Source organism: Protomyctophum bolini (genome assembly GCF_963924005.1).
Source record: "Protomyctophum bolini genome assembly, chromosome: 24".
Taxonomy (NCBI): Eukaryota; Metazoa; Chordata; class Actinopteri; order Myctophiformes; family Myctophidae; genus Protomyctophum; species Protomyctophum bolini.
In genome coordinates this window covers 11,580,473-11,604,974 of record NC_137885.1, presented here as the reverse complement: position 1 = coordinate 11,604,974, position 24,502 = coordinate 11,580,473, and the positions used below count along the sequence as shown (strand labels likewise).

The 24,502-nt window shown below is 45.5% G+C and overlaps 1 protein-coding gene across 2 annotated transcripts; it reads right to left on the bottom strand.

Moving 5' to 3' along the window:
- Positions 1 to 654: 654 nt before the first annotated feature.
- Positions 655 to 24,092, bottom strand: ical1 (islet cell autoantigen 1-like). Of its 2 annotated transcripts, XM_080758398.1 has the most exons (15): positions 23,972 to 24,092; positions 21,652 to 21,680; positions 20,943 to 21,120; positions 14,390 to 14,462; positions 13,824 to 13,947; positions 11,887 to 12,085; positions 10,582 to 10,707; positions 8,688 to 8,786; positions 8,275 to 8,360; positions 7,039 to 7,088; positions 6,084 to 6,131; positions 4,551 to 4,802; positions 2,569 to 2,886; positions 1,951 to 2,052; positions 655 to 1,507 (listed from the first exon to the last, which is right to left on the bottom strand). In XM_080758398.1, the coding sequence occupies exons 1-15, from the start codon at positions 24,011 to 24,013 to the stop codon at positions 1,392 to 1,394; spliced, it is 1,842 nt and encodes a 613-aa protein (XP_080614524.1). In that variant the 5' UTR covers positions 24,014 to 24,092; the 3' UTR covers positions 655 to 1,391. The 2 variants fall into 2 exon arrangements, with proteins under 2 accessions (XP_080614524.1, XP_080614525.1); XM_080758399.1 differs by lacking the exon at positions 4,551 to 4,802.
- Positions 24,093 to 24,502: the final 410 nt, after the last annotated feature.

Below are 24,502 nucleotides of genomic sequence, written 5' to 3'. Positions count from 1 at the left end.
TAATTAAGTATAACATTATATTAGCATTTAAACAGCATACAGCAGCGAAGCTTTAAGTAGAGATACTCCAAGGCTGTGTCCATTAGAACACTGGTTCCCAAACTGTTTTCATGCCAAGGACCCCCAAATCGACATTTATTAGACCGCGGACCCCCATTTGAAAAGATATGCCAGCCAGTGAACCCAGATAAGAGAGGATTTTTACGGCCATAGCAGTGATTCCGAAACATACTAATTTCATGGACCCCCAGTGTCACACGCATTAGGCTACGGTCCGGACCCCCGATTTAATGGCATTTATTTTCTCTCTCTGGTACCCCAATTTATATTGTAAAACCACTGTTAACGGGTCCCATTTGGTTCCATGTGTACACTCTCAGAGTTACATTTGGTTTGGTTACAAACTACTGTATCATTTAGCTGGGGGACCCCCTGGAACTCCCTCAAGGACCCCCGGACACCACTTTGGGAACCACCACCGCATTAGAAGGTGCAGACATTCAAGAACACGGCAAACAAACGCACGCCCAAAAACGCAAACACAGCTTAAAAACACGGATACGCAGAACAGACACACTTCCAAAAGAGACCGGGACATTGTCCTCTGACATTCTCCTCTGCCGAGAAGTTAAACATGGACGAGTAAAAGATGAAGAAAAGAACCCACGGGGGTTTTCGGCTGCATTGCGCAGACAGAAGGGTTTTCGGCTGCATTGCGCAGACAGAAGGGTTTTCGGTTGCATTGCGCAGACAGAAGGGTTTTCGGCTGCATTGAGCAGACAGAAGGGTTTTCGGTTGCATTGCGCAGACAGAAGGTTTTCGGCTGCATTGCGCAGACAGAAGGGTTTTCGGTTGCATTGCGCAGACAGAAGGTTTTCGGCTGCAATGCGCAGACAGAAGTCATTTTTTTTCTTTTTTTGCGGCTCCGTTGTGGGTGTTCAGCCGACAGTCGTTATCGATGCCGCAAAGCGTCATTCTGCACACGCTGGAAACTAATGTTCTGCTTCCTTTACAAATGTGTCGTGAGTTTCAATTCCAGTGTCTTCCATTGAATCTGTCAACGGAACGTAAATGGAGGTGTGTGTGTGTGTGTGTGTGTGTGTGTGTGTGTGTGTGTGTGTGTGTGTGTGTGTGTGTGTGTGTGTGTGTGAAATGGAGGTGTGTGTGTGTGTGTGTGTGTGTGTGTGTGTGCACTTTCTGTGTGAGTTAGTGTATGTAAATGGATGCATGTGTGAGTAGTATGTTTGCATGTAGGATGTTAGGTGTGTGTGCGCGCGCACGCTTGTATTTACACGTGTGCATGATGTATTAGTGTTTGGGTGTGTTCATTTACTTGCAGGGTTGAAGCAAAAGGATTCTCCTGTTGAGCACACACACACACACACGCTGACTCAGGCGTTGAGCAGTTCGTCCTCAGATCGTCCGATGGCGTCGGGGTTGGACAGGGGGTCCAGGTCAGCGAACAGGTTGAACCAGGCCGACATGTCCCTGGACACACCTTTAGGAGCTACGCACGCATGCGAGCGCACACACACACACACACACACACACACACTTAACGTCTTTATTTGCCTTCACATTTAACCAGAGATTCTTGAACACAAACAATGGTGGATGCGCAAACTTGGAAAACTCCACAACAAGTGCTTCAGGATACAGACCACGGGTACAGGACTCCCTTTAGGATTTAGAGGACATTTAGCAGAATCTGGTCTCGGCTCTAAATTAGTTAAAATTGGCTGCCAGCCTGCCACCATTAAACTGTCGCTTCCCTGCCGACAGGATGCACAGGGTATTTTATTTTGAAAATGCCGAAATTCACCCCAAATGAATAATACATAATATCGTTTTAAAATGTAACCGGTTTCTTTTCATTGTAAAACAAACAAAGATCTTTTTGATTACAATGAGTGTTAAGTAAACACATCACGAAGCATGCACCCGTCTTACCATTGGCTGTTGAACTGGGAGCAGCCTGTGCCGATTGGGCCTGACCGGCGGGGGGAGGGGGTTGTAGAGGCGGGGCTTGGAACATGGGTGGTGTAGCCCAGCCTGGGATATGGACCACCAACATTGAACCATTAGTACACAGTCACAGTCACAGTCACAGTCACACACACACACACACACACACACACACACACACACACATTGGTTTTTTTATCCCACAATTTTGTAACCCATTTTTTGTGTTAGTGTTTCCAGTCATTCAGTTGCGAAACAATATACTGTAGGGCTATAGAAGCCCTGCTCTATAGCAATAATTAGCCCGTTCAGGACGGGAACCCCTTTTGGGGTTATTGTTGCTATGTACATGCCATTGTATCGGCCTCAGTCCTAAATGGGTTAATATCAGAATATAAAGCTATTTATTTATTATTATAATAATAATAATAATATATATATATCACTCAATACACCTATAACAAGCTATAGTGTCGCTGCCGGGTGGAAACCAAAAACGGTCACTTTACAGGATTCCATTTCTTTTTTTTTTCTCCCCTTTTTTAAAGCAAAAAAAAAAAAAAGTAGCAGCTCTATCTAACGAGCTCAAATGTTTCACCTGACCTGTGGAGCTGAGGCTGTGGTCCAGGAGCTGGGAGGGCAGGAAGCCCCCCGTGGGACTGGGGGGCTGGGACGGCCGCTGGGCGCCACCGGCGAGGGGCATGGCGGCGGCCGTGGCGGCCGCAGTAGCGGCGGCGGGGGAGCCGGGCTGGTCCAACAGCCCGAAGGCGTCCTGCCACTCCCTGCTGAACTCGTCGTCCGCCGCGCCGCCGCTCCCGGCGCCACCGGGGCTGAGGAGGTCTTTGAGGAAGTTCAGGTCTCCCCTCTCGCCCTCCCCGTACGCCAGCGACGACCCGGGCCCAGAGAGGAGGAGGTCTCCGCCTGAGGAGAGAGAGAGAGAGAGAGGGGTGGTGTGGTCGTGTTCAGTTATACAAGGGGTCGTTTCGAGGAAGCAATCTGATTGGTTGAAACGGCACTTTATAGCCGTGGATCAAACCAGCACCATTCACCACCTAATCAAAACAAAGAATTCAGCTGCTCTGTTTTCCCAGAGCGCTATAGCAATCTCGGCGGCTAGGCTAGCTAGTTTCTTGGGTCGTAGTGACTACAACTGTCATTAAAAAAAATTAAAATCAGCGATTTTCTTAGTTTTAAGGGTAACAAGGGTTGCAATATTACACTCGAGGGTGTGGTTTTGCGGAACTCGACTTCGTCTCGTTCCTGACCGCATCACTGTCGTGGCAATAATCACGTTAAACCACACCCTCTCGTGTAATATTGTTTAAGTAACGGTTACAGTACATTTACTTAATCCATTTTGGGGCGGGAAGGGAACCCCCTTTTGGTGTTTTAAGCATTATGTTATACTAGCTATTGAAAAATAGCAGATCTACATCTGGATATTTTTTGAGAAACGTGAAAATGTGGCACAAATCTTTGAATATATATTATTTCAGAGCCAAAGTTTTTAACTCAAATCTTTGCTTCTGGGGGTCCCTGGAACAACATATTTTCAGATGGGGGGTCGGCCAACTGTTTTTAGAAGCCTTTTATTTTCAAGATATTTTTTTGGCCTTTTCTGCCTTTATTGATAGTTATCGGGATCGGGAGTCGAACCCGCGGCACGCCATCAGGCTGGCTCAGCAGCCTAGGTGCCCAGACGGTTGAACTAAACTTCCGGGCCTAACAGTTTTCTGAAAAAGCTATGTTTCTATGTCAGTCGTTCTTTGATTTTTCAAAAATAGCAGACCTACAAGCTCGTATAGTGCGCCACTCGGTGGCGTGCTATGAGCTTGTAGATTTGCTATTTTTCAATAGCTAAAGCATAACATACAGTACGTAATGCTAACACCAAAAGAGGTTCCCGCCCAAACTTGTTTAAGAAACACACACACACACTGGTAAAACAGACACTGGAGAAAGGTCAAAGTCTGAACCGAGGAAAGGCAGATTCTATAGAAGAGAGGAGAGAGTTTAAGTTTCCCTTCATGCCAGGAGAAGAAGTAGAAGTGCAGCACTGGAGGGAAATGAACAGGCCTGAGAAGAACAGGTTCAGATTCTCTGAATAGGAGACAGGAGACCGAGACAAGACTTTGCTACTCTTCTTCATGCCAGGCAGGAGAACAGAAAGTGCAGCACTCTAGGGATTGTGCAGATCTGAGGAAAGGTAGATTCTCCTGCAGAGAGGAGGAGACTCAGGACTTTATAGAATTTATTCTCCATGCCGAGAAGAGAAGTGCAGCTCTGGAGGGAATTAAGGACCTGAGATGTATATCCCACGAGACTGCAGCTATACCCATGGGGCTGAAGCATAGATCTAAAAGGATATTACCTCTACAGCAGAGCTGCAGGTCAGCCGAAGGAGAGAAGTCTTTTCATTACTGTACGTCTAAGCCAGAGAGAGAGAGAGAGAGATCAACAAGCTGCAGAGAAACCCAGTGTGCCAGAATTAAAGCAAAGAAAAGCCTGCAGTGCAACAGGGAGAAAATTAAACAAGAGCGCTGCGTGGAGCGCTCGCGTGACCAACACACGGCCAGCCTCGTTACCGGTAACGGCGGGCAGCTGCGAAGGAGGAGGAGGAGGAGCGGACTGGAAGTCTCCAAAGCCCCATAGGGCGTCCGCCGCATCCTCTGCCTGGGGAGGAGGGGACCGGAAGGGGAGGAGCGGGTCCTGAGCTGGGAGAGAGGGCTGGAGCTGCTGGCGAGAGAGACTCGGCTGGGGAAGGTCGTCACCGGCCATGAGCATAAAGTCGTCGGTGCTGCCGTCCGGGTTGAACGGTCCACTGAGGTCGTACAGCGCTGGGGTAACAAAGACGGGGAGTTACTAGCCCGGGAGTGTGTGCTATAGATCAGGGCGGAGCCTTAGATATAGACAGAGTTACGCAAACTGTGATCCTGTGACTTCATGGGGCCAGTCCAGTGGCTGGCTCTCCTACTGTACATAGACTACGCATTGAGCGTGGGGACAACCAACTGGGCCAGGTCCTGGACCGGAAGTAGGCAGAAATGCATTGGACTCGGGCAACAGCCCAGCTGTAATGAGCTTGTCCATGCAATTCTGTATATGGGAACTCACAAGACAAGACAAACAACAATCAATTGAGGCACACGAAGCATTTAGAGGATTGAGTGATTATTATTATTGAGGTACCACAATGGTGAACACAACTTACATTCAATGTATGCACATATGACATGTAATGGAAAACCCACAGTAGTGTGTCACACCCCGAATGTGAAGACGCACTCTTCATATAGCGAAACAAGCCCCACCCCTAGATCCCCTCGTGGGAGCGTCTTGAGGCAACAGAGATTTACAACAGGTAATCAAGCTATTAACAGAGAGAGACAACAGTAAACCACAGCTGTCTTCTTACAGCTGCCTAAGGTCCTTTTAAAGATTTCACCTAGGAAATTCCTTGACAAGCTTAAATCCCTTTATTTTAGGTTGTTTTGTAGTAATAGTACAACATAAACATTACAGAGACTTTAGTTGTTATTGTTACTGTACAATACTTTAAAATAAAGTAGTTGCACACATGCTTAAAATAGCTCTTGTTTGCGCCGCCCTCGTTGAAAACAATGTATTTCCAACTCCAGCTTGGCTCAGTTCAGGCTGCATGAACAGCGCTCGAGCGCTCGGTTTCTGCCCCCTCTATATCGTAACCCTTCCATTAGATGGCTCTGGATCAGGGGTTCTTAGCCTTTTCAGGCCGTGACCCCCAAAATAATCATATCCCCCCCCCCACCCTGTACTGTACTGACAAGGAGTTGAGGCATTACATTTTGTTTCAGTTTAGTTTCAATTCAATTGTGAAAAACAGCAGATCTACAAGCTTGTAGATCGGCAATTTCTCACAAATTGGGGGGGGGGGGTCACAAACTGGATTTTCGCAAACTGGATTGGGGGGGGGGGGGGTGGGGAGTGGGAGTGTGGCGTGACGTCGTAACATCCTCTGTGAAATTGGGCCAGTGCAGAGTTATACAAGATCACTTTTGACACACGACAAGTACTGGGTATGGAAGGCCCTCACACCTCCGCGGCGCCACCTATCGGCTAGAACGAGCACTCACGCTTACCGCTATCCAGACTGCCTTGGCTCCGCCCATCAGCACTGTGGGCTGGGCCTGTAGAGGGGGGGGGGGGGGGGGGGCAACGACACAAGCAGCAGGGTAAGACCTTAGAGTATATATTAATAGAGACGGCACCCCCGGAGGAAATGGACATAGTGGCCGAATTTGTCATGGCAGCTCGAGCCAGCGCTGGTCCGTTGACCATCATTGCGCACGTTATTGGGCTCATGACACGTGAACGAATGTTTCATACGATAGTCAACGGCCAGCGCGTTCATGTTATTGGGGCAATCAATCCCAGGATGCACTCTGTTCCTACCCGGAGGGAGGAGTGAAATCGCCTCATGCGCTTTTGAGCAACTCAATGCAAGTGGATGGGAGGAGGAATCCGGTGCCGTCTCTATTCATATATACTCTAAGGGTAAGACAATGAGTCACAGCCAGGGACGTGCACACATAGACATCAAAAGGCCGTCTGTAAAACAACTGCCCTCTCCAGACCATGAATGCAGCGTTTACTACGGTGAAAGAAATGCAAATGCCCCTCCTCTCCTTTCCATGCCATACCCGATAATTGCTTTTTTTCCCCTGAACTCTGATCTTGAACGCAGCATTTTGCATTGAAAGAGTTTGTTTAGAAAATCCATGTCATCGCCGCATCTCCAGTAGCCACCGAGTGCGGGGGTCGCGCCCGGAAAACAGCTGATCTACAAGCTCTCTCTGAGAGCTTGTAGATCGGCTATTTTCTCAGCCCCTGTGCTAACACTCTCTGCACGTCCCTGGTCACAGCCATGGAGCTCGAGCTGCAGTACCTACTTTCGGCCACCGTGTGTCCATTGCGCTTCAGTGTTTCCTCTCGGTGACATCTCTATTAATGTATCTACAGTACTCTAAAAGGTCACAGCTCCCAGCAACATATTCATTACATACTGTATGTCAGCCTGCAGTGGGCAGTACGTACCACTTTCAGAGGCCTCTTCCGACAGCTTGTCCTCGTCCAGCGACACCAGACTAAAGATGGAGTGGAGAGACAGAGAAGAAAGAGAGAAAGAAAGCAAGAAATAAAGAAAACAAACAAACAAACAAAGAGAAAACTTTTTTCACGTATGACTGAGGCAATTGTCATCACATTTCGAGTGGCGTCTCTCTCACTGCCCAGGAAGAGGGACTTTCCTTTCGATCTCCTCTCCCTTTATCTCTTCTAAAATCATGTCAACTACGGCCTCTAGGTATATTGTCGGGGCTTAATAGTTTCAGCGGGACACTTCCGTCTCGTGGCCCACACAGAGCGAGCTCGGCATGTTGCCTTACTCGTCGTCCCAGTTCCCTGTGCTCTCCTTCATTTACCACTCGAGTGCTTCCTCCAACGTTGCACTCTGTACAGCGCTGTAGACGCTATAGCCTGAGCGTCATGTGAACACAAACCCTTGAAACTAAGACTTTTTGAGTGGTGCAACCACTCCAAGGAACAGCAATGTCCGTCTTAACCTATGTGACTATGTTACTATGTGTAGAGTACGTTCCACGCCCTAAGTCCAACCAGGGAAACTCCCCCCTGTCAGGTGTAAAGGAGCAACTTGGACACTCAGGCATGAAGGAAGCATGAGTTCAAGTCCGTTGCTCTCCCCAGGTTGGCGGAGGGTGTGTAGAGCCCAGGATCACATTAGATAATTGACACAGGGGTGAAAAATGGGTTACAAAATCGTGGGATAAAAATTAGTAAAAAAATAAAAGAGTACCAGTAGGGACAAAAGTGGCTCTGTTGTGCCAGAAACAGAGAGAGAGACAGTGCTGCACTGTTGCCTGCTAATGAGAGAGAGAGAGAGAGAGAGAGAGAGAGAGGCAGGGGGAGAGGGGAGTTGCACCACTCAGTTCACACAGGTGTGATTCTTTTGAAGAGAACAAGTAAAAAATTAATCTTTTCAAACTTTGAGTGCGGTTTCCTGTCACTTTATATGTTGTGTGTACCCCATTTCCCCTAGACATTTTGGGTCGTAACAGGGTGCAGGGTAGGAGCCCAAATTGTACTTTTAACTCCCACAGACCTGGCACAAAATAATGAGGCCTTGTTCGGGGGGGGGGCACACAAAAGTATGACTGATGATGGGACATGAGGTGTGTGTGTGCGCGTGTGCATGCGTGCGTGCGTGCGTGCGTGCATGCGTGTGTGTGTGTGTGTGTGTGTTGATGTCCTCACTTGTCTGTGTGGCTCTGTGTGGACTTCTTTTCTTCAATTTGTTTTGTCTGCATCTCTGTTAACTCTTCCAGGGGGTCCCTCAGATCCTGAGAGAGAGAGAAGGTGGGGGGGGCACCATATCAGCCAATGCATCGTATATTTCCTTTCCTTCCACACAACCTATCTTCCCTTACCTCCTTTCCTAGCTTCCCTCCCTTATCTTGTTTCCCTTCCCATCTATCTTTCTTCCTTCCTTTCCTTTGTGACTTCACTCTGCCCGTCCCTCCTCTCTCTTCCTCTAGCCCTCCTCTCCATCACCGTACTGCACGCACACACGTGCACTCACACACACAGGAACGTGCACTCACACACACAGGAACGTGCACTCACACACACAGGAACGTTGCGCCCACACTGGGTTGAAAATAACGTACCTTCAGTGTGGTGAACTGGTAGGTGATGTGACCCTGGAAGGCCTTGTGGATTCCTGACATGGCGTGGGCCGTCTTCTCCCAGAACGTCAGCAGAGTGGTCTGCACACGCACACGCGTGCGCGCACACACACACACACACACACACACACACACACACACACACACACACACACACACACACACACACAATTTAAAGCAAAAATTAAATTTTACAACAAACATGTGGACTGTGCGCACATTACTAGTTTCCTAAACAATGAAGTCGCTTTTTTTTGTATTGATAACATTTGATTGTTCACTGTAGAATGCTCCCCAAAATACGTATACGATGATGATATGGCACTTGATATTACTGCAGAGTATTTTCCAAAGCCATACCATATATGGTTCGTGTGATTTTCAAGGAAGCCGTGGCATTCCATTCATTTCAGTACGATAGGAAAACAACAAACCAGCTGAGCTCAGTGGCCTTGTGGTTAGAGTTTCCGCCCTGAGACTGGGAGGTCGGGGTTCGATCCCCGACAGGAGTCATAATAAAGGCTATAAAAATGGAACCTAATGTCTCCCTGCTTGGCACTCGGTGTCAAGGGTTGGATATTATGGGGCAAGTAACTGCGACATACTAGCATCATGTCCAGCGGCTGTACTCGTGTCGTGTAGAGTAGGAGAGTAAGCGGGTGGCTATGGGCTATAGATAGTTCCAAACATTGGAACTATCCCATTGAGATAGAATGAGCACTTCCGCATTCCATCGTTACAATGGGAGTCAGCGCTAAGTGTCGCCACTCTCTTACTATATTACTCCACTGTAGACCAAGCTGTCTCATGTTATGGAGACAGGAGATAGGCTCCTAACCAAATGGACCACACGGCCCATGGAACAGTTTGTTCCAAAGGTTACCTACTTAGGAAAAATATAATTGCAGAGACATGGAACTTGCTTGAGATAGGTCAGCACATATATCACTATTTGATAGTTTCGGTAGCTATTTTAGTTGTGTTAATTGGTCGCATTAGGCCAGTGCTTTTCAACCAGTGGTCCGGGGACCACCAGTGAATCCTTGAGGCCGGTCCAGGTGGTCCCCCAGCTAAAATGATGTTGGTAACCAAATGGACCCTTATTGATCTTTAACTCTTGGAAGCGCGTTACATTATTGTTAAACATCTGGCATTACTTCATTTACAAGAAGTCTACACAATTCAACGTTTGCCTGTTATCTCTCGTATGGTACCAACATCAATACAGCATGGAATTGTGGTCTTATCCCGACGATAACAAAATATTCTTTGGTTTTGGTTCCGAGAGGCTAAACCTCATCAAATGGTGGTCCGTGGCTCAAATACCCAATAAATAATGGGCTCGCACTTCCACTGCATTAGACACATGAACCAGCGCAACAAAAAAAGAAGATGATATTTCAAGAATGAATGAATGAAAACCCACACAGACCTGGTAGGTGCAGAGGGAGTGAGACATGAATGAATGAATGAAAACCCACACAGACCTGGTAGGTGCAGAGGGAGTGAGACATGAATGAATGAAAGAAAACCCACACAGGCCTGGTAGGTGCAGAGGGAGTGAGACATGAATGAATGAATGAAAACCCACACAGACCTGGTAGGTGCAGAGGGAGTGAGACATGAATGAATGAATGAAAACCCACACAGACCTGGTAGGTGCAGAGGGAGTGAGACATGAATGAATGAAAGAAAGAAAACCCACACAGACCTGGTAGGTGCAGAGGGAGTGAGACATGAATGAATGAAAGAAAACCCACACAGACCTGGTAGGTACAGAGGGAGTGAGACATGAATGAATGAATGAAAACCCACACAGACCTGGTAGGTGCAGAGGGAGTGAGACATGAATGAATGAATGAAAACCCACACAGACCTGGTAGGTGCAGAGGGAGTGAGACAGCATGTTACAGCGGCTCGCTCCAAGCATGTCGACCTTCTGACACACGTCGTTCTTCAGCTTCTCAAACTGACCCTTCGTTCCCCTCACCTGGGCTTGGACCTGAGCGCACACGCACACGCGCACACACACACACACACACACACACACACACACACACCAATGACATTTTAACCCAACACACACCTGCATTGTTGCACTACCGTACCTACGAATCCCTGTGCCCGTGGGCAAAACTACCATACCTACTACCGAGTCACCGACATGAGTGGTATGTTATATATGTTATATGTTATATATGAGTTATAATTCTCCTTGTGATACCATGTACATTAAAGCATAACCATCACCACCATCTAGAATATTGTCCCGATCCCCTCTTGCAAAATACCCACCCATACATGCCTCATTTAGCTCCATTGGATTCCTTGGCACCAAAACATTTGATTTAACCACAGCAATCTGGATTTTAGGTCATCTAGGAGCCGAGATATTGAGAAATTAATTTTTGAAAGTAGCCATTTTTAAAGATCCAAGATGGCTACTATACCGACCTCTGATTTGTTAGGCTATGAGGTGTCCAAAAAAATATAGTTTAAAAAAAGCTCCGTCTTCATCCTACGGAATTACATAAGGAACCTGACTACTTTATTCAGCTTTACAGAGATTGTGCATCGCACACGCACACGCGCACACACACACACACACACACACACACACACACACACACACACACACACACACACACACACACACACACACACAAGAATGCTTTCAGGTATATTCTCTCTCTACCCTAAGGTCTTCCACTGCTGGCCTGCTCGCTTTGCCTAACAAAATGGCAACTAAAAAAATACGGGGGAAGCAGCTTTTTGCTTCTACGGGCCGACGGCGTGGAACAAACTCCCACTGTACCTTCGACCGGCAGCCTCTGTAGACATTTTTAAAGCACAGCTCAAGACCCACTTCTACACCCTTGCTTTTAATTGATCTTTTACATTTTTTGTTATTCATGTCCTCACTGTATTGCATTACCGCTATTATTTTTAATGTTTATGCCTTGGCTTTTTTTTTCTTTCTTTCTTTCTCCATTGCTCTGTAAAGCACTTCATGTCATTAAAAGGTCATTAAAATAAAGTTGTATTATTTATTTTGGTGTTCCTGCCCAGAATGGGATAATAATTTCCAACGGAAAAACAAATCTTTGAATATATATTCTTTCAGAGCAAACGTTTTTTATCTATTTCGACGTCAGAGCCTAAAACGGGTTATTATGACTACCTTGCGGAACTTCTCCAGCTGTTTGTAGGTGTCCGGGTCCAGCTCCTGGGAGACGTCCTTCATCCAGAGCAGAGCCCCTCGGTACTCGGTGCGAGACTTCTCCATGCGGCCCACCGTCAGCAGGGTGTCGGCGATGGCCCTCCGCCGGAACGTCTCCACCTCCTGCTGCATGCGCTGCAGCGGAGGACACAGGGCCAGCCTGCAACGGGGACGGACAGACATGGCAACCCAACCACAGCATGACTCCCTGCTTCCTTCACAGGTGTTACCGATGATACTAATTAAGCCATTTTTTTTAGACCTGAGATCAGATTCCAAAAAATGTCTTCTACATCCCGACGGTTTTCTGAAAAAGTTTCCATGTCAGTCATTCGATTTTTCAAAAATAGCAGACCTACAAGCTCGTAGCGCGCCACTCGGTGGCAGGCTATGAGCTTGTATAGATCTGCTATTTTTCAATAGCTAAAGCATAACATAATGCTAACACCAAAAGGGGTTCCCGCCCAAAATGGGTTAAGCCTCTGTTCCATTTAGTGTACAGTGGTTCTCGAACCTGTGAATTTCAATGACCCCCATTAACTCTGAGAGTACAACAGTACAAATGGAACCAAATGGACCCGTGACCATTTGGTTCCAATAGTACACTTGAGTTACACGCCCGTACGTACGGGGCCTTCTGGAACCGACTCAAGGACACGACCCACAGGTGTAGCAGAGTGTTTCCAGTGAGCCAACATGCAACAATGGCAGATTCTGTTTCACCAGAATGGAACAAAGCCTGAATTATAATAATAATAATAATAATAATAATGGATTATAGCGCTTTTCTATGCTTACTCAAAGCGCTTACGATGGTCCATTCGTGCATACATGCCATGCAGCGTCCTCACTCACTTCCCACATTCACACACCGATGGTAGCAATGTAGGGTTCAGTGTCTTGCCCAAGGACACGTACGACATGTGGACAGGAGGAGGAGCCGGGATTCGAACCGCCGACCCCACGGATCATTGGGCGACCTGCTCTACATCCTGAGCCACAGCCGCCCCCAGAATTACTATCATCGGTTACACCTGTGTAGGAAGTAAGGAAGGGGCCAAAATGGCATGTGTGGATTGTGTGCATAGAGCCCTTCCTCAGCCCTGGAACTCTGAGTCCCCTTTTCCACTGGGGTTGAACCAGTTCAATATTGGAAAAAAGAACATGGCCGCCGGTTCCCGCGAAAGGTTCCAAGAATCTAGAACGGAACCAGTTCTAGAACCAAACTTCTTTTGGTGGAAAAGGGGCCTGAGAGTGAACAAACCGTCACTGTCGGGCAGAACACATTCTTATCTCCATATTGTAACTTTTTGTGGGGTTTTTTCCCCCTACTACGTGATCCTACTACAGTGTCACACGGAAGCAGGGCTGGACTGGCTATATAGGACGTACCGGTGGGCCGCAACCGTAGGGGGCCGCCATGATATTATTATTATACATTTTTTTGACAGGCAGGCAGGCCAATAGGCGGCAGGCCACCAGGAAAGGTCCGGGCGTGCTGCCATTCTGCCAGTGCCATTATGATAATTTCACTGTACCTGTATCAGTGAGTGACAAATAAACCCTCTTCTATCTTGAATCCTTTTGCCAGCATCATTCTTGTGAGAGCAACAAAGGGTTGTGCAGTTGTCTGTTGGGTTGTATCATTTATGTTGTTCTGTAAAAGTGGTGGTATTAGGGCTCGTTTGTTTGTGTGTGCCTCGACGGAGCGGGCGGTATAGTTTCTGCTATCTGCGTGCTGGTTGTGGTGGGCCGGTCTGGGCCAAATTCGCGCGGAAAATGACCGGGCCGAATTTTTGTCCCAGTCCAGCCCTTGCACGGAAGGACAGTGGGGAAACGGAACAGCGGCTCTAATAAATAACGCATTGCGTTCCCATGCGTCCGTCTGTCTGTCTGACCTCTGCTTGGCCGAGGCACACAGGGCCCTGCTGGTGGCGTCCATCATGCTGCCTGCCTTGGTGCGGTCGTGTTCCGACTGGAAGCGCAGGAACAGGCCCAGCTCGTTCTCCTCCTGGGACAGGTCTGAGGACAAGAGACACAGTCAGGTTTACTGGGACAGGTCTGAGGACAAGAGACACAGTCAGGTTTACTGGGACAGGTCTGAGGACAAGAGACACAGTCAGGTTTACTGGGACAGGTCTGAGGACAAGAGACACAGTCAGGTTTACTGGGACAGGTCTGAGCTATAGGACAGAGACAGGCAGAGATTTTTGTTTTAGTCACCTGGAATGGTTTAGCATTAGTCTGGCTTTAGTCGACTAAATGTCACAAGTTTTTATAGTCGACTAAATCTACAGTTGATTTAGTCGAACAGGGGCCTTGATGCCGTCGTAATGACTGTTGTTTTCACTTGCTGAAAATAGCCGATCTATCATGTTGATGTACATAGTACATACACATAAGTTGTGTGTGTGTGTGTGTGTGTGTGTGTGTGTGTGTGTGTGTGTGTGTGTGTGTGACTCACGTGTGATTCTCAGTTGGTACTTCTCTATCACCTTCAGCAGCTCTGTGCACGTGCACTGGACCGAGCGGAAGAACTGGTCGCACACACGCACACACACACACACACACACACACACACACACACACACACACACACACACACACACACACACACACACACACACACACACACACAGTAGGAGCAGTGTCTTAAAAATGGTTCAAAGTGATTGGGACTACAATCCTTATTATTCACAATATAAAAAGTAGCAATTTAAATGGTGCCGAGACAGACAGACAGACACACCGTCGCGCGTGCGTTAGAGGCCAGGCAGCCAGAGTCCTCTGGCTGGTATACAGACCGTGTCTCGCATAATTATTTATATTCATCTCTCTTCGTCTCTGTCGTGCACTGGATGGGAGAGGGGTGAGTGCCTCCCCCCCGCCCCCCTTCCCCCATATGGTGGTCATGGCAACATGACAACCGAAACCTCTGCCTCTCCTGTGCTGCTGTGGGGCTGATACATACAGTACAAAGAGTCGGTTAAGACTTTTAGAGACTGATTTGCGCTCTAGCTACTGTAGCGCTTGCACAACAGGGTACTACATACAACAACAGTCAACATACTGTCCTCTTTACGCAAACCTCCCTTTACAACCCCCCCCCCCCCCCCTCCCCTCCGGAACCTGATCTTCACAATGCCGTCTTAGCGCACATATAAACACACACACACACACACACACACACACACACACACACACACACACAGTACAGAATACAGCAGAGCCCCATATGTGATTCAGAGCATGGGCCGCTCTATTTTTGCCTCTGCTGATGAGAACACGCGAGGGGGAGGGAGGGGGGGAAGGGGGGGGGGGTCACTGTCAGATGAGGTGAAGCCTTTATATCTGCCGGTGCAATTACAATGACCACTTACTGTTCATTCTGCTCAACATTTGTTTTGCCTCCATGCATAACCTTATCTGCCGCTCTGCCGATTGCAATTTAAAAAGGAGAATTCCATGCTAGAAGGCTTTCTTACCGATATTTGTAGTTGTGACGTCCCCACCAAAGAGTTATTTTGTGCAAAAGTGCATTATTTGGCTATTTCCCCTAATATAAGCCCTCAATGGGGGTTGGGTTTTTGTGCTAATTATCTTATTTCCATCGAAATAAGTAGTAAAGTGTGCCGCTTGGGGTACTATTTACATTATGAAGAGAGGATACTGTATATACAAAAAAAAATGGAGCAATGGAAATAAGCGAATTAGCACAACACCCCATAGCCCCATTCAATTCAATGCAATTCAATTCAATTCATTGAGGGCTTATGGTAGGGGAAATAGCCAATAATGCGCTTTTGCACAAAATAACACCTGGACCTCTTTGGTGGGGACGTAACAACTACAAATAAAGGTAAGAAAGCCTTCTAGCATGGAATTCTCCTTTAACCCTAGACCTATACTAAGGTTTTCACAACCTACGTATATATAAACTCTTTATCTTGTCCAAGTCTTGAGGCGCAGTGAGAACACCGTCGTGCAATGGAGCAGGAATTGAGCATTAGCGCCGAGGGAGAAGCGGTGGTCCACACACACACTAGGGTAGTTACTGATTAACTAAAAAGGGTAACTGGTGGCCTCTTTAGCCCAGACTTCCAGGATACAGGAGACTTAACATCTGTGACCGGCAACAGATCTCTGATTTAACATGGCTCACTGGCTCACAGACCATACCACCCCATTTCATTTCACACCGACTGGACGCACGTTAAAAATGGACACTTCTCGCAAGTTTGTCGAGTTCCCCTTCCCCGTGTGTTGCTCTTGTTCGGCGGGGGAAATTCCACACAAATCATGCCAAACAAGCCTTAGATGGGCAAGCTGCCAAATGCTGGTCCATTTGAACTGTGGTTCGTCCTGCTTGGTCTACCTGTTGCTTCTACTGCAACAATGTCATTGAGGCTACCATTCTCTTCTGCAGGACAAAGCTGGTGAAATAGTGAAAATGCTGAATGAAATTTGGCACCATAATAACAACGACAGGGGGCCCTTTCTCTGTTTCCTGTGAATGAAAGCATTTCGTAAAGAACACGTGCGGAACTCATATTTATCCCATTCTGAACGGGAACCCCTTTTGGTGTTTTAGCATTATGGTATAATGTTAGCTATTGAAAAATAGCTAACATGTGCCGCCCTACGAGCTTGAAGGTCTGCTATTTTTGAAAAATAGAAATTGAATATATATTCTTTCAGAGCGAACATTTTTAACTCAAATCTTTGCTTCTGGGGGGGGGGTCCCTGGAACAACATATTTTCAGATATGGTTTGGCGGCCAATTACATATATATTTGGGGGTCCTTGACATGAAAATGTTTGAGAACCACTGACATAGAAAGCGGTTAGTTATGTGCCTCAGAGTGCATTACCATCAGGGTATTATTGCGTCGCTGAGTGGGACCGATTCACAACAACGTCAATAACAGACAAGAAGGTGAAAGAAAATGGAGACAGCAGCTGCTGCAGCCATTTCCCTAGGCCTGCTGTATAAAAAGTGGACATATTCTTTGATGTTTTTTTGGTTTTTTTTAATGTCAAGATGTATGACACCACTCTGTATTCCTGTGACTCTTTCTCACGCTCACTTGGAGCCTCCATTTCCTCCACCTCTCTCCTTCTACTCTCTGCCTCATGGGAGGGGGGAGGTTATGTGTGAGGGACAATGAAGGCAGGCCCGACAGAATAAGGTCTTTGGTCGTCAGTGAACAAGGCCCTCTCTTATAGCAGCTGTGTGTGTGTGTGTGTGTGTGTGTGTGTGTGTGTGTGTGTGTGTGTGTGTGTGTGTGTGTGTGTGTGTAACAGTAACCGGGCCCTTCGGGTCTCACAGGACCGGTCCGCCTCGCCACAATGAAACACTAACAACAAGGTTCTGCCACTACAGAAAAAATGAAATGCTGATTCTCTCGATTCTGAGACACAGGAGCTGTGAGCAGGAAGCGGCGCATCTATTCATTTTACTTCTACTAAACGCTAGCTTTATTAAATCACTTATGTTTACCTATTTTATACTTTGTCATAAGATGGCGTTGCATAAAAATGCGACTCCGGTCAACAATACTCTGTTCCTTTTATATGCCTAATAATAATAATTCAACATAAACTGTCGACGAACCATTAGATTAATAAGGCAGGGGTTAGTACATGCATTTCCTTAATGATTATATCTGGTTTCAGTATTCATTTATGATATATTTTCTCTATTAAACACATTCTGGGCGGGAACCCCTTTTGGTGTTTTAACCAGGGGGGCAGTCAGACAGATTCTTTGTGAAGCCACTAAGGAAATTCATATAATGGCCTGTTGTGGCGCTGTCATTGGGCCCCAAAAAACCCATAGCCCCATAGAAGTCCATGTATTTGGGCCCAACTTCACCTAGACTGTATTACCTTAATAAACATGGTCATGAATACTTTTTGCTTCCAGTCACTAGTTTAAAGTCTAATTTCTTTTTTTTTATATATATTTTTTATCCCACGATTTTGTAACCCATTTTCACCCCTGTGTCAATCATCTAATTAATGTGATCCTGGGCTCTACACACCCTCCGCCAACCTGGGGAGAGCAACGCACTTAACTCATGCTTCCTTCATGCTTGAGTGTCCAAGTTGCTCCTTTACACCTGACAGGGGGGAGTTTCCCTGGTTGGACGTAGCGCGTGGAAGGAACACATTATTCCAACCAGTTCCTTTCCCCTCCATCAGGCGCCCCGGCTGGCCAGGGGGAGGCAGTTTAGAGACCAGGATTACTGCATGTTTTTGTGAGGGTACCTACCCTAAAGTCTCATTTCTAATGTCATAATATTATTTTTGGAAAATTATGGCCCCATTTATTTAAAAAAAAACATGTTCTGAGGGGCGTGGCTACCGTTACAGTCTATGATCGGGATTCCCCACCCACTCGAAGAAGAAGGGGGGAAGTCCCGCCTCGTTGTCTGGGCCAGCCAATGGGCCAGCTGGGCCCAAACAGATCTAGAAAGATGGCGACTTCCATTGCAAGGACTGACATTTTACGTTCATGTTAGCCCCGGGGAACGCTTTGACCATATTTTTTACAGTCTATGGTTTTAACTAAGCATTATGTTATACTTTAGCTATGGAAAAATAGCAGATCTACAAGCTCATAGCGTGCCACGAGCTTGTAGGTCTGCTATTTTGGAAAAATCGTGAAAATGCGGCACAAATCTTTGAATATATATTCTTTCAGAATACTTTTTATTTTTTCGACGTCAGGCTTCAGGCCCCCCTGGAATAAAGCATGAACATCACCCGAGTTGTTTTTTTTAACTATGTGAAATGTGGCAGGTTTTCTTTTACTCTTTACATGCTGCACAAACTGATCATTGACACGGCACCTAAACAGAAACATTGCACCGTCTCGTAGGTCGTGAAAACCTGGATATGACGCTAATGTTTCAAAACAACATGTACACACCCTGAACGTGTTGCTAAAGTTCAAAACACCATGTACAGTATTATATATCTGCCTCTTACATACACTACTAGTGTGGTGTATATCCATCTTTGTCGGGTGGAAAACCGTTACTTTTCAGGAGTAGTCTCGCCAGACAACTATTCCACAATCTCCGAATGCTATATAGAGTCTGGACCTATAGCCCCCCCATGAGCTGAGTAAGGAAGCTGCCATTTCCGTTCACGAAAATATATTTTAAAATATCTTTACATTTTCTTTTTGTATTTTCTTTTCTGCTAAGGAACAAGCTACACATGCTTAGATGATTTCTCTTCATATTAGAGTAAATTTGCGCGACTGTAAAGACGAAACGGAAGTGGGGAGGAGTCTCCACTTCCGCTTTATCGCGTACTCATGACAGCTCTTCCGTTGGTCCAGACTGTATGATGAAAGCATTTGGAAATTGCGAGAGGCAACAGTCTGGTAACGCGAGACTATTTCAGGAGTGAAATTAGTAGCAGATCTACATGCTCAAAATGCTTGCGGACGTCAGTGTTGATTTTGTCGACTAAAACTAAGACTTTACTTTTTTTCACTGACGAAAACTAAATGGAAACTAAATGAAAACTAAGCTATGATGACTAAAACTAAGACTAAATATACTGACAATTTCGTCAACAAATAAAAACTAGACTAAAATGTTAGGAAGGGACTAGTGGACAAGAGATCCACTATAAGTCATTTTACAATTAGTTGCATGCTGACAATAGCTGATCTACTTGTAGATCGGCTATTTTCAGCAAGTGTAAAATCTGTCATTACGACGGCACCAAGAACCGCCAAAACACATTTTAGTCGACTAAATCAACTGTAGATTTAGTCGACTAAAACTAGACTAACACTAAGATATCCCAGGTGACTAAAATGTGACTCAAACTAAATGAAAACTATTCAAGAGACTATGGACTAAAACTAAAATCTAAATTTGCTGCCAAAAACAACACTTTGATGCTTTTGTGTTACACTGTAGTATGGTGTTAATTTATATACATGGAGATAAAGAGGTTTGAGCGACGAGATATATGTATTCTTCATCTTTATCTTTCTACTTTCTCTGTCCTCTCTCTCTCATCAATCAATCAATACAGGCGAAACCTGTTTGAACTGTGATGTTACGAAGCAAACTGAATCCGATTCTTCACCAAACATAATCCTCACTAAACCCAGGCAGTGAAGATTAAGAAAGGAACTGACTAAATTACTTCCTGGAGCAAAACTTGTTCCAGACGACCTGGATTCAATGCCACATAATCAAACCTGAGACTCTCAGGGGGTGGTTGGCGTGTCATTTATTTGTTTATCATCATAGGGTATATTAGAATTAATTATTTAACATCTTAACCCATTTAGACCTGAGGCTGATTCTACAAATGTCTTCTAAATCCTGACAGTTTTCTGAAAAACCCATGTTTCCTATGTCAGTCGCTCTCAAACATTGTCATGTCAAGGACCCCCAAAAAAAAGATTTAATTGGCTGCCCGACCCCCATCTTGTTCCAGGGACCCCCTCAATTAAAAAAAAAATCCAGGGACCCCCCCTCAATTAAAAATACTCCAGGGACCCCCCCTCAATTAAAAATACTCCAGGGACCCCCCCAGAAGCAAAGATTTGAGTTAAAAACGTTCGATCTGAAAGAATATATATTCAAAGATTTGCGCCACATTTTCACGATTTTAAATAAATAGCACACCTACAAGCTCGTAGCACGCCACTCGGTTTGCTAAAGTATGACATAATGCTTAAAACACCAAAAGGGGTTCCCCTTCCCGCCCAGAATGTATGATGAATAGCAAAAAAACTGAAAAAAGCACGTCGTGCAACCTAAGATCATAACACGTTGTCAGCTTATAGGAGGTGTTTGTAGAGAGAAGACTTCCGCACACCTGGCAGGCAATTTGGAGCAGGTGCGATGATGACAGAGAGTATGGCAGTGTGCGGATGTCCCTCCTTTCACAAGCTTATAGGAGGTAACATTTTCACTATTTAAAAAAAAAAGTGCTGTGCTGTTCGACGCAAAAATGTTGTCCCCTCTTTGCGTCCATACCTCCAGCTTGGCGTCCAGATCGGCGTCCGACGAGACGACATACTCGTCCTCCTTCTTGCCCGTGGCTTTGATCAGCACCTGCTTGGTGTTCCAGAACTTCTTCTGCATGCGAGCCATCACCGAGCCGCTGTCGCCGCCCAGCAAGGCCCGCCCGCCGCTCAGCATGTCCCCCGAAAACCTGTGTGGCGGAGAGAGAGAGAGAGGGAGAGAGAGAGAGAGAGAGAGAGAGAGAGGGAGAGAGAGAGAGGGAGAGAGGGCCCGGCGGCTCGGTCAGTGACGCGACATATAGCCTACCAAAGCCTACAAGGGTGACTCTCTCTTTTTGAACTTCTGATGGGATTGTTGTTTCAGTGGCTACATACTAATTCCTACACGGGTTCTGTTTATAACCACGCCCCCGGGCAAGTTAAATTGACTGAGGTTAAGGTTAAGTTTAGGTTTAGGCTGTCAATCACAGCGACTGGCCAATCACAGCACGTCGACTGCACAACGCGTGTAGGCTTTGGTATGTCGCGTTTCAGGGACACCCCACCCCCCAGAAGAAAATATATTCAAAGATTTCCACCACAATATTCATGATCTTTTCAAAAAATAGCAGATCTGCAAGCTCGTAGCACGGCACTCGGTGCCGCGCTATGAGATCTGTCTAGATAGATACAATATGCAGAATGATTCCTAAATATAGTGGCATTTATACAACCGTACATACCCGTCCATCTTCGAATATTCCTGGTTGCTCTGCAACACAAAAAGACAACATTAGTAGACCAGTGCATACCAGAGAAGAATAGAGTATCACAGATTAACGTTGGCTGATGTTTTTGTACTAATATTGTTCTTGCTGTTTGACATCGAACCAGATGAAGAAATTGAAGATTGATCTTTTGAATCGTCGATGTTTTACAAAATATCCAATATTCCTATTAACCCATTTAGACCTGACGTCGAAATAAAAGAAATATCTTCTAAATCAGGACAGTTTTCTGAAATACCTTTGTTTCTGTATCAGTGGTGCTCAATATTAATAATATAATATTATATATATGTCAAGGACACCAGAAATTATATGTAAATGGCCTTGGCCACCGACCCCCATCTGAAAATATGTTGTTCCACGGACCCCCCGAGAAGCAAAGATTTGAGTTAAAAACATTGACTCTCTGTAACAATATATATATTCAAAGATTTGAGGCACGATTTTTTTTTTAATAGCAGACCTACAAGCTCGTCCAGCTCGTACAAGCTTGTAGATCTGCTATTTTTCAATAGCTAAAGTATAACATAATGCTGAAAACACCAAAAGGGCTTCCCGCCCAGAATGCTTCTGAACGCGCATTCTAATGCAAGTTTGACCACTTCAAATATACTCGTAAAACAACGAATAACCGAAAATAGCCCCATCTCACAAATGCGTCACAGACATGCGTCGTGTGAGCTTACACAATATACACAGGCTATTTTCAGGCTCAACATGCTTTCACAGAAGACATGTTTCTAATCCAAATGACTGAAATAGGTCGTCGTGACTGAGAATAGTAGTACGTAGAATAAAGGCATGACAAGGCCCTCCACACAAGGACACGGAAATCACACAATACATAAACAATAAGGAAATAAATGAACAGAATGAATATTGACAATATGCGATTGCTTTCTCAATATCAAGTAACAATCAATCAGTGAACACATGAGAAAAGTGACACATCAAGCAAGACAGGGGCCAGCTCAGCGTATATTATGCAAACTGCATATTTAATAATATAGGGGTGCACGATTATGAATTTATGACCGATATCCGATCCCCGATTATTGGCAGGGTCATATCTGCCGATACCGATTCTGACCGATTCCGATATTATACGGATTATTCTGCCTTCAAACATGAGAAATACACAAAACAAAAGCAACAGAGTCATTGACGGTCACATTATTAGGCCTATTGCGTATTTCAATATCTGTGAAAATAAGATTCTGTATAATTGTTATGGCCGATTTTGATATGCTACCGATTATATTGTGCATCACTAATAATTAACCCATTCTGGGCGGGAACCCCTTTTGGTGTTTTAAGCTTTGCGTTATACTGTTGAAAAATAGCAGATCTACAAGCTCATACGAGCTTGTATAGGTCTGCTATTTTTGAAGAATCGTGAAAAGCGTTTTTAACTCAAATCTTTGCTATGGGTGGTCACTGGAACAACATATTTTCAGATGGGGGTCGGTGGGCCAATTACATATATTTTTGGGGAACCAAGTCAAACAACATGTAAATGCCTCAACTCCTACGAATTACAATACAATTCCAAATTCTGCTTTGACTTAGCATGCTACAGTGACCAATAATTATCTATGGATTGCACAGGACCTCAATGGAAACATGTAGGGGGGGGGGGTATCCTTTTAGACCAAATACTGTATGACTGTGGCGTTTACATTTCTGTCAAATTAAGTATTCAATCAATTTAAAAAATACAAATAAAACACTGACACTACTGAGTCTCCAGCAGCAGCAGGGCAGATAACACAAAGGGCAACGTGACAGCTGTTTGCACTGCAGTTATTACAGTTAAAAGGCAGTCATGACTCATGAATGAATGACACGGAGGACAGAAGCAGGGGGACAGACAGAAGCTGCCCATGTTGTTAGAGAATCAGACACCACACCAGTTTAATGTCTGACTCTGTACTGTGTGTGAGACACAAGCAGCTGGCTTGCCTAGCAGGTGTTTAGTTACACATCAGATCAAACACTGACGGGGCTTATTATAATATAATTCATGTCTTGACTCTTGACACTTGTATCGAACCCGAACGCAAGGGTTATTAAAAAAAATAAACATAGCTCTATCAGCCGATCGGTAAAGCCAAACACAAATACCTCAAGAAACCCCTTTTCTCAGATGTCGCCGAGCTAGTGGTGCTACAGTAGTAGCAGGTTAGCTGCCCCACACACTTCACGATCTGGACATGGTCTCTCTTGTCTTCACCCACAAAACCCCGCGATTTAAGAGTTAGATTTTGGACTATACCTTAGTTTGATCAGTCTTCTGTTGTTGGGAGCATCCACGCATACATATCCAGCAGCACACAGACAGGTGCAGAAGCTGCTGCTAGCCTCATCTGCTGCGAGCCATCATCCTCCTCCTCATCTGATCTGAGTCTGACTCAGAGGAAGCAGAAACAGGATATGCAAAGCAGCCGTTGCCTTCCTCTGCCACGTGATGGTGCTGTTGTTACACGACGATGATGACACATGCATGCATTACTTCAATTTACAATTACGATTGAATTTGGGCATTTAGCAGACGCTCTATACATACTATAAAGTGCTATGACTACATAAAATGCAATTCTAGTAGTCCTCGGCCCAACTACATTTTTGAGGAGGAAACAAATGTTTGACATAGGCCATCTATAGAGGCCTATCTTTATCAAATGTATATTTTGCTTTTGCAAGTTTCAGAAATTCCAGGAATTACCTCCTGACCTATAGTATGTTGTAATGTTGATCACGTATCTTTGGACAGGTATTAAAATATTCTAGTTCACTCACACACACA

Excerpts from the sequence above, each read along its gene's own strand:
- ical1 (XM_080758398.1), bottom strand. The coding sequence starts at position 24,013 with ATGCGTGGATGCTCCCAACAACAGAAGACTGATCAAACTAAG. Across the intron at positions 13,948-14,389 it reads GTACCAACTGAGAATCACAC|ACCTGTCCCAGGAGGAGAAC; the intron begins GTGAGTCACACA and ends TCTTGTCCTCAG. Across the intron at positions 8,787-10,581 it reads ACTCCCTCTGCACCTACCAG|ACCACTCTGCTGACGTTCTG; the intron begins GTCTGTGTGGGT and ends GTGCGTGTGCAG.